Raw genomic sequence first — 13,488 nt, 5'->3', positions numbered from 1 at the left:
AAGCACCATTCATGACAGGTTTAACACAAAAGTTGCCAACAAGAAAATACACTGCTCAACTTTCCTGTGTTGATGTACATATATGGACCCCCAAGAAATTGAAAACAGTCCAATTTTGAGGTGAAGCTTTCATGAAAAGGTTAAATTTACAAAACCTCCATGTACTCTGGACCTCTTTCCTTCAGTTGGTTTCGATTTCTAGTCATGTGATTTATCTCCCTCATGCCATAAATGTTCTACCCTTCCAAAATGTACTTAAAAATTAATCTCTCAAACTGTGCATGCTCTCATTACAGACCATTTTTCCTCATGAGCTACTGTTCAATCAGAAACTGTTTTATGCAACAGTTGATTCAGAATAGCTACATATCATAAAATCAGCAATGCAACTAACCACGTAAAACACTGACTATACAATATAAAGGCAATACAATATCATCTGAATTCTCAAAATGTTTTATACCTTTTTGGTCTTTTCAGGGTTATAATTGTATACCATCTGGCTGCAAGTCGCCATATCATCTAAATATGACTCCGGTTCTGACTTGGTCCTTAAATATTAAGAACAAATAGAAATTACTGAAATGAAGGGTAAAAAGAAGAGAAAAATCCTACTGTTAAAGTCAATTATAGTAGACTTCCTCATACAGATTGTTGGAAATCCTGACACAGGAACTGAACGAACCTCACAGAGCTGTTCCGTATGTTCTGGATCTCTTTCCTGTAGCTCACATTGTTGATAATGGTTTGAAATGCCTCAATAGGATCAATCAGTTGACCCCAGACCTTAGATCCAAGACGATCCAGAATCACCATGAAACAGTGTAACGCTGGCCAGAAAGGATCCACACTATCATCTGAAACACAATGGAGTAATTTGCCAAATTACAACACAATTAGAGAAAGGGACTAAAATATATTGAGAATTAAGCATTCTTTACCTGGGTAGCAACAAAACTGAAAGCAAAGCAGGAAGTAATTTAAAGTAAAGTGTTGTCAACTACAGGTTTTAGAAACCTGGCAAACTTTTAAATAATGTCTGCATTTTTTTTTTTAAAGCAATACACCTCTGTTAAGAAATCTTGTTGTGTGGAACAAACTGAGATAGTCCAGATAAACTCAACTTTCTCACCCTATTTGCCAACCTGAAAGAATCGTTCCTCCTCTGCTTCTTCCAGACCTTTATACTCCCATCCTTCAATAAATAACAGAGGTAAAGTAGAAAAAAAAAAAGGGAGAGAAAGAAAAACTTGGTATTTTCAGATCTAAACAAAGTCCATGATATGAGAAATCCTGAATTGTGTGTGTCATTCGGTTGGAATAAAGGACTGAACCCCTCATCCACTGGATAAGCAGAGATACATACTCTTTATCCATCCATTCTCAACAAGGCTTTGTTGTTATCTCCATTCCATCCAACTGGCAGGAATTCCCATTACTCACACACTCTTATGCCCGGTCCTTCCCCTCTTCTCTACATGCAGGGGCAAAACACTGCCCTGCTCAAAGACCTTCACTTGCTCCTTAATGTCTTCTAAGGAAATTAGAAGCCCTCAGTCAAGCATCTGTAAGATCTTACTCTATTCTTTCTTTCCAGATTTATTTTTGACACTCACATAAAGATACACCACCTACAGAAAAAAACAGATAGCTGGCTTTTTCCAAGTGAGAACCAGAATGGCTTCACTGTTAGCACCACCTGTCATCTTCCGCAGTATTCTTAGGAGGCAAGTGCTCTAACTCACCCAATTACTGTCAACCTTAGAACTTTCTGCTTTATTTCCCTCAGGGCTCTTAGAGTCTACTTTTTTTTTTTATCATAGTCGTTCATGTAGAACTGCTCATATACTTTTTTATCCTCTACTGAAGCTATCTTACGTCTAGGAAGCTCTCAAATAAGGAAGAAAGTCATTAGTTAGGTGAAGACAATTATGGAATGTTTCTTAAAGAGGGGACTTCCCTGGTGGTGAAGTGGTAAAGAATCCGCCTGCCACAACATTGGCAGAACACTCTATGACATAAAAGACCCTTTTTGACCCACCGCCTAGAGACATGGAAATAAAAACAAACAAATGGGACCTAATGAAACTTCAAAGCTTTTGCACAGCAATGGAAAATATAAACAAGATGAAAAGACAACCCTCAGAATGGGAGAAAATATTTGCAAATGAAGCAACAGACAAATGATTAATCTCCAAAATTTACAAGCAGCTCATGCAGCTCAATATCAAAAAAATAAACAACCCCATCCAAAAATGGGCAGAAGCCCTAAACAGACATTTCTCCAAAGAAGATATACAGTTTGCCAACAAACACATGAAAGGATGCTCAACACCACTAATCATTAGAGCAGTGCAAATCAAAACTACAATGAGGTGTCACCTCACACCAGTCAGAATGGCCATCATCAAAAAATCTACAAACAACAAATGCTGGCGACGGTGTGGAGAAAAGGGAGCCCTCTTGCACTATTGGTAGGAATGTAAATTGATACAGCCACTATGGAGAGCAGTATGGAGGTTCCTTAAGAAACGAAAAATAGAACTACCATACGACCCAGAAATTCCACTCCTGGGCATATACCCTGAGAAAACCATAATCCAAAAACAGTCATGTACCACAATGTTCACTGCAGCTTTATTTACAAGAGCCAGGACATGGAATCAACCCAAGTGTCCATCGACAGATGAATAGATAAAGATGTGGCTATACATACAATGGAATATTACTCAGCCATAAAAAAGAAACGAAATCGAGTTATTTGTAGTGAGGTAGGTGGACCTAGAGTCTGTGGTACGGAGTGAAGTAAGTCAGAAAGAGAAAAACAAATACTGTACGCTAACACTTACATATGGAATCTAAAAAAAAAAAGGTTCTGAAGAACCTAGGGGCAGGACAGGAATAAAGATGCAGACATAGAGAATGGACGTGAGGACACGGGGAGAGGGAAGGGTAAGCTGGGACGAAGTGAGAGAGTGGCATGGACAACCACATGTAAAATAGCTAGTGGGAAGAAGCCACAGAGCACAGGGAGATCCGCTTGGTGCTCTGTGACCACCTAGATGGGTGGGATGGGGGTGTGGAAGGGAGACGCAAGAGGGAGGGGACATGGGGATATATGTATATGTGTAGCTGATTCACTTTGTTATACAGCAGAAACTAGCACACCATTGTAAAGAAATTATACTCCAATAAAGATGTTAAAGAAGGAATCTGTAGACCCCACTCGCTGCAACTAGAGAAAGCCCATGCACAGCAACAAAGACACAACACAGCCAAAAATTAATTAATTAATTTTTTCAAAAGTAAGTTAACTTCCTTGGGCTTCAGTTTCTTCTTTTATGAAAGTAACGTGCTGAGTTAAACTCTGAAGGTCCTTTCCAATTAAAAATTCTGACTCTGTGACCAGAACCATAAAATGGTCATTCTTTCTTTCCTCCACATCATACACCCAAGTTCTTACCGTGACACTAGTATTTTCAAAGTGCACCATCATCACAATAGTCAGCAAATAAAGTTTATTACCATCTGATTGCCTCTCCATGGCGTGAAGTATTGATTGCATAAAATCATTCTGTTTGTTTGAGCCCAACAACAGTGAATCCATGGTTTGCTCCTCAAGAATGGTCAGCAACATGCAGATACCTGTAAGATCACGTATAGTTTTCTTGAATTGATTAAATAAAACTGTTCTAATGTCTTCTCCAGTTTAGTTGGCAAAAAGAATAACAAGACAGTAAGATGAAACCAAACAGTATCCAGTGCCTCAGACATTGAAGTCTGAGATATTCATATACAACTCCTCCTCCTAAGAACAGAACTTTAGACTGAATAAAAAGGGAAAATGGCACGAACCTGGTTAGAAAACCATTTCCAAAATGACTACCACACAATTTGCATCTCATAATATCAAAGACCCCTTAAATTTTAAGATCACTATATTTCAAGTACCAGTCACTGCCAAATATACACATGACTGTAAGACTCTGAATCAATGAAGTAGGACAGAACTACTTTAAGTCAATATACAACTTGATGAAAACCAAAGTTAGTATCGCTTTCTCCCAGGAAATATTTTACAGATGGGAAAAGAGGTATTAAACCTCTGTTTCAAGAGATCAAAACCCTATTAAGTTCAGCTGCTGTGCTAATACGGTAACATCTAATACTGCCTTAAATAAAAGATCTATTTGCCATACTTGAAAATGTACCTCTTACACAGATGATTTCTAGGATAAGAAATGTTTAAAGACAAGATGTTGTAATAGTCAATTTAATGACAGAACAAGAATTGTGAACTATGAAATCCTTTATTTAGCAATTTTGATCAGATTACCAGAAGAGATCCCTTCCCTTGCAGGATAATCGTAAGAAATATTGGAAAATACTAATTATATGTGTGTAGGAACAATACTCACCTAACCAATAGTTTTTGTAGTTGGCAGTATCATACATGTGTGAAGGCAGAAGAATCAGTTTACCCTTCTCAAGGACAGAAGAAGTATCAATGTCTGGACTTTCGAAAAGCCCCAACTCAATAACTTTAAAAAGGCAAGTCAAAACCTCCTGTAAGTCATAATAATCATCTCTGTTCACTTTCCCCAAGTTTCTTGCTGTCAGGATAGCCCAACGTGAAACCTAAAAGTGTAACACATTCATTACTTCATTTAACACACAATTGTCTACAGAAAGAATACAGTTAAAATAAGATTCTCTACAGATTACAGAGGACACAAGATACATCAAATACTTTAAAAAAATCATTGCACCGTATATCTTAAACTTATACAGTGCTGTATGTCAATTATACCTCAATAAAACTGGAAGAAAAAAACTATCATATAGAATAAAGTACTTTAGGAAAAATACATGATTTTCAGACATTTAAAGGAAATAAACCAAAAGGTCCATGATGACAGAAAAAAAAAAAGACGGAAGATACTAATTACAATTGAACTTTGAACAACACACAAGGGTTAGGGGCACCTACCCTCTGCGTAGTTGAATACACTAATATAATTCGAATATAACATAGTTGGCAGCCCTCCATATCCTGGTTCTGCATCATGGATTCAACTAACCTCGAACTGTGTAGTACTATACTACATGCTATTAAAAAGGATCTGTGTATAAGAGGACCCATGCAGTTCAAACCCCTGTTGCTCAAGGGTCAACTGGAATGCGACATGTGAACCTTACTTGATCCTGATTTGATCTAACCCTGATAAAGCATTTTTGAGAGAGTAACTTCCACTCAAATACTGACTAGAAATATATTATTATTATTATTATAAGTGTGTCGATGTAATTGTTCTTTTTAAAGAGCACTTACCTTTTTGATACACGAACTAAAGTATTTTATGGATGAAATGCTCTGATGTCTAAGATTTGCGGTAACTAAACAGGAGTAGAATATTGACCACATATTGATAACAGATGAAGCACAGTGATGGATATATGGGGGTTCACTACACCAATCTATTTTTGTATGTTTGTAATGTTCCATAATAGAAAGTTAAAAAAGGAAAAATGAAAAGAGAAACCTCAGAAGAAATCAAAGGTCACCTCTACATGGCGATATAGCATAGGGAAGTGATTTTAAATTTATTCTGCACTACAAACTGAATTTAGTGATCACAACCAACCTTAAAAACTAAATAAATTTTTTTTAAAAAAATCAGTGGGCTTCCTTCATAGTAACAGTAAGTACTGTTTTGTGAAATGTTTAGGTCACGTATGTCTATATGTGTGTGAACTCGATGAAGAATATTTTTACTTAGGTTATGGGCAGAAAAGTTTGCAAAACATAGAACTAGTGGACAAAAGAATGGGCTCTATGCCAACATAATTAAGTAATGGATTTTAAGCTATCGAAAAAAAATACAAAGGAATCAATGAGTCTATAACTTATGATAAACAGATGAATAAATGAAGAGCAGGGAAAATGGCTCTTGATTATAGTATAATCAATGTCAAGTGCTGACTGGTAAAACGTGTAAAGTGCTGGGGTTGAAACTATTTTGCAATCTTAGAAAAACTGGCTCAGGGAAGAACCATCAGGTAATGCTAAATTTAGGAGAACATTTTGGTGAGGAGTAAGGTATTTATGTGATCTTAGAGTACTTAAGAAATAGACATTGTACAGTGAAGAAACTGGACAACACCTCAACTAGATGATCAAAATTAACATCACCATGAGAGGCCGGATGATATGGCATGCCGTATATCTGACAGCCTGAGAAGGACATAACATCCTTCACTTATGTAGTTTTCCAGTTGGAACGTATAACCGAAGCCTAACCATGCGCAAGCATCAGACAAACCCAAAATGAAAAGCATTCTATTTTTTGTAAATGGGAGGGAGGCAGAAATGACTATTCTTCAGAAATGTAATTGTCATAAAAGACAAAGATAGGCTGCGGAAATGTTACAGATTAAGGGAGACTAATGTAACACAACTACATGTAAATCCTGATCCTGGTCTGGATACTGGAGTACAGGGGGAAAATGCTACAAAGTACACTGGATCACACGACACAACTGGAAAACAGACCTTACTGTGTCAATGTTAAAGTCACTGAAGTTTATAATATTGTGAGAATATACTTATTCTTAGGAAATATACACTGAAGTATTTAGGGGCAAAAGGCTATGATACATGCAACCTACTCTCAAATGGTCAGAAAACAAACAGCTTTGTAGTTAACTGAAAGCAAATGATAGAACAAATGGAGTGAAACATTAGTAATTGGTGAATACAGCTAAAGAATATACAGGTGTTTTCTACTTTTTTTATTTTTGAGAATTTTCTGAAAATTTTAAAGTATTTTCAAATAAAAACTTTAAAAAAAGCATTAGGGCTCTGGATCAGGCTGCCTATATACAAATCCCAGTCACCATACTAGCCTGTGTAACTGTGGTTAAGTCTCCTGACTCAGTTTCCTCACCTACAAAAACACATATATAATGAAGAATACAGTCATTCCTGGCCCTGCAGACCCAGTCACCCAGTCTGCAAGTTCTTGGCCCAGGTCCTGGTTGCTCAGCTGGACCTGCTTCCTCTACTGCTTTGCAGCTTTAAGAAAGCCAGTCCCGGAGAGCAGCTGGCTGTACTTTCTGTCAGTCTTCTTTCACAGGCAGGAAAGCCCCACCCTTATTTTAAGCACAGGCCTCGACTCTGGTTCTACCCTTGCCTGGAGTAGACTTGTAATTCTTATTATCATGCACAAACTCAGTCCCCTGCTACCTACAGCCACCCAGGCCGACATACAGGTTTCCACCATGTATCACTTTGTATTTCTGTTCCATTACTGGTCCAAAGAAACATTTACCCTTTAAAAAGTGGGACTATACCTTTTAGAATTCCACTTTTTGAATTCTTTTCTATCATTGTTTGGGTTTGGCACAAAGGAGACAGAAATTCACCACCATTCTGACTGGAAACCCCATTACCGTGTTCTTTCTTCGCCACTTAAAAAAAAAGCCTCTTTACTATCCTTCTATTGGCAGAGCAACCCTTCGTGGCTATTGTCTTAACGTTGTAACTCAGTTCTAGAGGCCAATGTGCACAGGTCCTACTGCACACGCTGCCTCGCCACATGATGTTAAGTCCTCAAACTCGAGCAATCAGCTCAAAGTCAGGTTCCAAGCCTCTGGTGTTGCTCTCTGCTTCTGTCTACCTACTGTTCTGATTCTCATGTTCCTCTTCCTGTTTGGCACCTAAGAACTGAATCTCCTTGTTCTCCCCTCTACCCCATCACCTGTTAAAAATCTCATCTATTAGCAAAATAATTATTTCAAGTGTTTTAACTGGTATTTCCATGTGCTTGGAGCGGGGCAGGCAAGCAAGAAAAGCAAGAGAGAACTCTCCTTCTTCGTTAGTTCAGGTCAACACACTGAAAGTTCAGATTATTCCCTCATTTGTCTTTTAAACTGAAGCATCACCTGTCAGAACTGTTTCCCTACTCTTTTAACCCTCTTCTTTGAGCCCCCCAGCACCCCCTCCTGAACTACAGTAATGTTACAACAACAAGAGAATAACTTTGGCAAATATTTTAAACAAAGTACACATCAAAAACCTCTATTATAGTTATCTGTAATATAGGTGCAAAAATAAAATATCCCCTCTTCCACTGCCTAACACTCACACTCACCATTTCATTGGGATGGACCAAAAACAAATAGATCCCTGGATGTTTGTCAAAAACCTGAAAGGAGCAGTTAGCTTGTTCCATCCGGCAAAGTGCTTCAACGCATAATTCATCTAAATAGAAAAAATAAGGCAGTAAACATAAGACATAAATCTTATCAACGTATCAAGATTCCCTAAATTTGGCTCCTTCAGTTGCTCTGTAAGTAAATGAAAAGTTGCTCCTTTTTTTTTTAAACTGAGGCATAAAATTGCTGTAAATGTAGGAATGATATTTAGCTGCTGAAAGACCGGTAGGTTGATCATAGTGTGTGCCTATGAATTGCTCTGACTTTCCTAGTACAAACATCTTTTTTCACACTGGGCATAATTATCTCCAGAGAGCACCTTCTTAGAAGTATGGCTATAGGTCCAATTCCATTAGCATTTTACATTTTGATCCATGAGGACTTTATCTTGTACCCCAGGGATAAAATCAGCTTTGCCCCACAAATGGCTATTTTGTCCTACTCTCAGTTACTGAGTAATCCATTTTCTCCAGTGGTTTGAAATGCTATCATCAGCAAAGAGTAAATTCCCCAAATATATTCGGTTTACTTCTGGAGTCTCTACACTGCTCCATGAGTCTATCTGTACCAGCACTATCTTAATCCCTGTTGCTTCATGGAAATTTCTTCATCACTCTTTCAAAAGTATACTGAATAGACTCATACGTTTACCATATCAGATGAATCAACTTTATTTTGTCAAGCTTCAAAGAATATTGTAGTGACAGTGGTTAGCTTTGGGAAGGAGGGACAATGACTGGAAAAGTAAGAGGAGAGCTTCTGGTGTGTTGATGATGATTTGTTTCTGACCTGGGTGCCAGCTACACAAGTATGCTTAGTTTATGAAAAATCAAGCTTATATAGTTTTCTGGATATGGTACTCTTTAATAAATGTTTGAAAAATGACTTGTTCGAATTTAAAAATCTAGTTATTTTGAATTTATTTAGAAAGAACTGATTTATCTAATAAATCTTTAGATATACTTTTCAATTTACTGAAAATACAGAGGATAGAGAAACAAGTCAAATAACATGACAAGGAAGAAATCAGAAAAGTCCAGGAAGCACATTATTCTTTAGGGCAACCATCTGGTCTCAGCAAGTCAAAGTTATGACAAAAAAAAAATCTATCTATCTATCTATCCATCTATCTATTTATCTAACTATATCTATACCTGTGCACACATACGTAAAAGTAAACTATTCTGGATTAAAAGAGATGTAAGAAATATGGAACCAAATGGAACCAAATGCACAGTCCCTGATTGGACTCTAATTTAAATAAATCATCCAAAAAACACATTTTGCAACTACTGGGAAAATCTGAATGTGGACTAGATACAGTAGTGGGTGCCTTAAAGGTACTGTTATTTCGTTAGATTTGACAGATCAGGAAAATGTCTTCAAGAGATTCATATTAAGAAATGCAAATATAAATGGCCAAAATCTAGGCAGACATAATATGCTATGCCATTGTGATTACTGAAAACTACTACAGACCAGTGGTTCTCAACCTGGCGATTTTGTCCCCCACTGGCCCTGACCCCCAACTCCCAAGGGACGTTTGGCAATATCTGGAGACAATTTTGCTTGTCACAACTAGGGTAATGGGGAGAGCAAGTCACTACCAGCATCTAGTGGAGAGAGGGCAGGGATGCTGCTAAACATCCTACAATAAACAGCATGTCCCTCACACACCAAGATTTATCCAGTCCAAAATGTCAACAGTTCCAAGTATGAAAAACCCTGCTACAGACAAATTCCAAGAATGAAAATTAATTGAATGGATAGAAGAATAAATATGTGATGAAGCAAATACAGCAAGATATCAGCAGCTGTACAATCTATGTGGTGTGTATATGGTATTCACTGTGTAATTCACTTTTCTAGGTTTGGAAATGCTCAAAATAAAACGTTTGGAAAAAAAAGTATCCTAAGTATATGTTTAAGAAACAGATTTTCAATATAGATAAACCCAAATTCTTACAATTCTTAAAATATAAAAATGATACAACTGTGAAACACCCAAGATACTCACTAACACGCTCATGTAAAAGCAAATAAGGATATTTCAGTATTTCAAGAAGAGCAACTCGAAGCTTATTTTTAAAGTCTTGGCCAGTAAGGTCAAACAGCTGTGCCTCTCCATTGTTGTCTACTATATGTAACTCGTCATCGTCTCCAATTTCTCCCTTCATGGCCTTTTCAAAGTGATTTATGAGACGTGAGGTTTCTAATTCCCATAAAACCTACAGGAAAAGAAAAACGGGCAGTGTGCTTTATATCTTATTAGCAACAAAATATACTGGATGTGACGATCCTTCTAGAAAGCCTTTTCCTAAGCATAAAAATTCAGAAGTTTAAAGAAGTACCAGGGCTTCCCTGGTGGCACAGCGGTTGAGAGTCCGCTTGCCGATGCAGGGGACACGGGTTCGTGCCCCGGTCCGGGAAGATGCCACATGCCGCAAAGCTGCTGGGCCCGTGAGACGTGGCTGCTGAGCCTGCGCGTCCGGAGCCTGTGCTCAGCAACGGGAGAGGCCACAACAGTGAGAGGCCTGCGTACCAAAAAAAAAAAAAAAAAATTATATTAGATTTAAAGAAAACAGTCACTGAACATAAAAGTGGCTTTTATGATACATGAACATGAGTACATAGAGCATGAGATGTTTACAACATTGCTCTTGCAGAGTTTTGTTATCAACAGCACTGTCAACTATACTCTATTGAAAAGGAAATGAGAAGTTGGAGCTTCTTTACACAAGCTGGGCCTTCTCTGACTTCCCTCCTATGTTCCAGCCATAGGTAATTACCTTGAAACATCAGCTTTAGCATAAAGGCATTGGTTAGCTTCATCGCTAGGCAACTTTGTAAACGTAAAGTTTTCCTCAAAATGTTCATAACTTATCATCCCCTCCTCTCTTCTATATTATTATACGTAACTCTATGGTCTGTATTCCATTTCTCACCAGATAAATATAATAAACCAATATTCAAAGCCACATATTTAAAATTATATGTTTCACTTTGGTTCCTGTGAATGAAAAAAATGTTTGTCTTTATTGATTTATAGCACTTAACATTAAAAAATGAAGAGAGGGGAAAAAGAGAACTATTAGCCAATAAAAGAATAACCCAAGCCATTCAGATACCTGGTTGTTAAGAAAGTCAAACACAACGACATTAAAACATGAACCCAAAAATACCCCATACGTCACTTCATTTCATGAAACTGTTTCACATCAAAATGTCTAAAAGTGGAGGATTATAAAATTCTGCTTTAGATTTCAATTCAATTCCATCAATCAATAAGCATTTATTCAGCACCTACTATCTACCAGGCTATGAGTTACATACTACACGTATATTAGCATTCACAGTTTAAATCACGTTTTCAGTTCCCTGAATGCTTCCAACAGAGTTTAAATTTATTCTCTTCCTAGTTATCAAGCTCTGAAAAATACTGCCCAATTAATGTAAAGTACCTTATGTAAGAATGGCAATTCATCCCTTGCTTTGTGGTATTCCGCCACACATTCTAAGCAGTAGCAGAGGTCTTCATCAGCTGTTTGAAATTCACTGGAGTGGGTCTTGGATGCATAGCGTTGCAGGAAGTCAATGGTGGAAATACCACCTGGTGTACACCAACAACATGTGCTCATTCTGTACCTGTATCCAGAAAAGAAGACATGGAAAGACTAAAGAAAAAAAAAAAAACACACAACACTTCAGGCCTATTCTGGTGGAGAATGGGTACATTTCCTACTAATGATCATGTCTTCAACTTACAATGTGCCTCGACCACATCCAGAACATTCTGCTGGCCAGCTTATCAATCACTGGCTAAACTCAATCTGAGCTTACTCGTAAAAACTTTACCTGTGACACATGAAAAATAATGAAATGAAAGCAGTTAGTAATAAACATCATAAGGCAACATACAGCTGTGTTATAAAGCCGGCTCAAAACTATACAGTACTGATGGGAAATTATATACAGAGACATAGAATTATCAATGTTTTCAAAGTACAGATTTTGGAGTGTTCTAATCATGTACTGGAGTCAAGTGAAAAGCTCAGGAAACCTTTCACATTCCCTGAGGCCCTGCTCCCGAAATCCCTGGAAACCTTAGAAATCCCCAAATATTAGTCCATACCAATAACAAAAACTCATATAGAGAAGAATTTTCTCTTGGTTTGGAAGTATATATACACATGAATTTGCACATGTGTGTATGAACTGCTGCCCATAACTCACTGCTCGTCAAGGCAGTATAAACTGTAATGGCTGCAAATATAATAGCTACAAAACTATTCCTACTAAGTTTGAAACTTACAGTTTTCAACTGTCTCCAATTTGGGGTTTTATACTACCATCAGAGCCTCCACCATCCAAACTCAAGTAAAAAGGGTTAAATGAAATTAATTTCAGAGATTGGTTCAAGATGGCGGAGTACAGGATGTGCACTCACTCCCTCTTGCGAGAGCACCGGAACCACAACTAACTGCTGAACAATCATCAACCGGAAGACACTAGAACTCACCAAAAAAGATACCCCACATCCAAAGACAAAGGAGAAGCTGCAATGACGAGGGGTGCAATCACAATAAAATCAAATACCATAATTGCTGGGCTGGTGACTCACAAACTGGAGAACACTTATACCACAAAGTCCACCCACTAGAGTGAAGGTTCTGAGCCCAATGTCAGGCTTCCCAACCTGGGGGTCCGGCAACGGGAGGAAGAATTCCTGAAGAATCAGACTTTGAAGGCTAGCAGGATTTGATTGCAGGAATTTGACAGGACTAGGGGAAACAGAGACTCCACTCTTGCAGGGCACACACAAAGTAGTGTGAGCACTGGGACCCAGGGGAAGGAGCAGTGACCCCATAGGAGACTGAACCAGACCTGCCTGCTAGTGTTGGAGGGTCTCCTGCAGAGGCAGGAGGGGCGGTGGCTGTGGCTCACCGTGGGGACAAGGACGCTGGTGGCAGAAGTTCTGGGAAGTACTCCTCGGTGGGAGCCCTTCCAGAGTCCGCCATTAGCCCCACCAAAGAGCCAGGTAGGCTCCAGTGCTAGGTCGCCTAAGGCCAAACAACCAGCAGGGAGGGAACACAACCCCACCCATCAGCAGATAAGCAGATTAAAGTTTGACTGAGCTCTGCCCACCAGAGCAACACCCAGCTCTACCCACCACCTGTCCCTCCCATGAGGAAGCCTGCACAAGCCTCTTAGGTAGCCTCAGCCACCAGAGGGCAGACAGCAGAAGCAAGGAGAACTACAATTCTGCAGCCT

General features: G+C 38.5%; 1 protein-coding gene across 1 annotated transcript in view; it reads right to left on the bottom strand.

Annotated features, from left to right (window-relative positions):
* The window catches only part of LOC308611145 (putative helicase senataxin), a 61,570-nt gene extending 49,402 nt beyond the window's left edge, over window positions 1–12,168 (bottom strand). Inside the window, exons 1-7 of the mRNA XM_081260040.1 lie at window positions 11,679–12,168; window positions 10,235–10,445; window positions 8,154–8,263; window positions 4,419–4,638; window positions 3,526–3,645; window positions 686–857; window positions 464–551 (exon numbers count right to left, since the gene is read on the bottom strand). Coding sequence (XP_081116166.1) covers window positions 464–551; window positions 686–857; window positions 3,526–3,645; window positions 4,419–4,638; window positions 8,154–8,263; window positions 10,235–10,445; window positions 11,679–11,855 — 1,098 coding nt within the window. The 5' untranslated portion in view covers window positions 11,856–12,168. The remainder of the gene's footprint in view (window positions 1–463; window positions 552–685; window positions 858–3,525; window positions 3,646–4,418; window positions 4,639–8,153; window positions 8,264–10,234; window positions 10,446–11,678) is intronic.
* Between the last annotated feature and the right edge of the window lie 1,320 nt (window positions 12,169–13,488).

This window comes from Mesoplodon bidens, assembly GCF_964165515.1.
Source record: "Mesoplodon bidens genome assembly, contig: HAP1_SCAFFOLD_210, whole genome shotgun sequence".
Taxonomy (NCBI): domain Eukaryota; kingdom Metazoa; phylum Chordata; class Mammalia; order Artiodactyla; family Ziphiidae; genus Mesoplodon; species Mesoplodon bidens.
The sequence above is the reverse complement of the archived record's forward strand: the minus strand, read 5'-3'. Positions and strand labels throughout refer to the sequence as shown.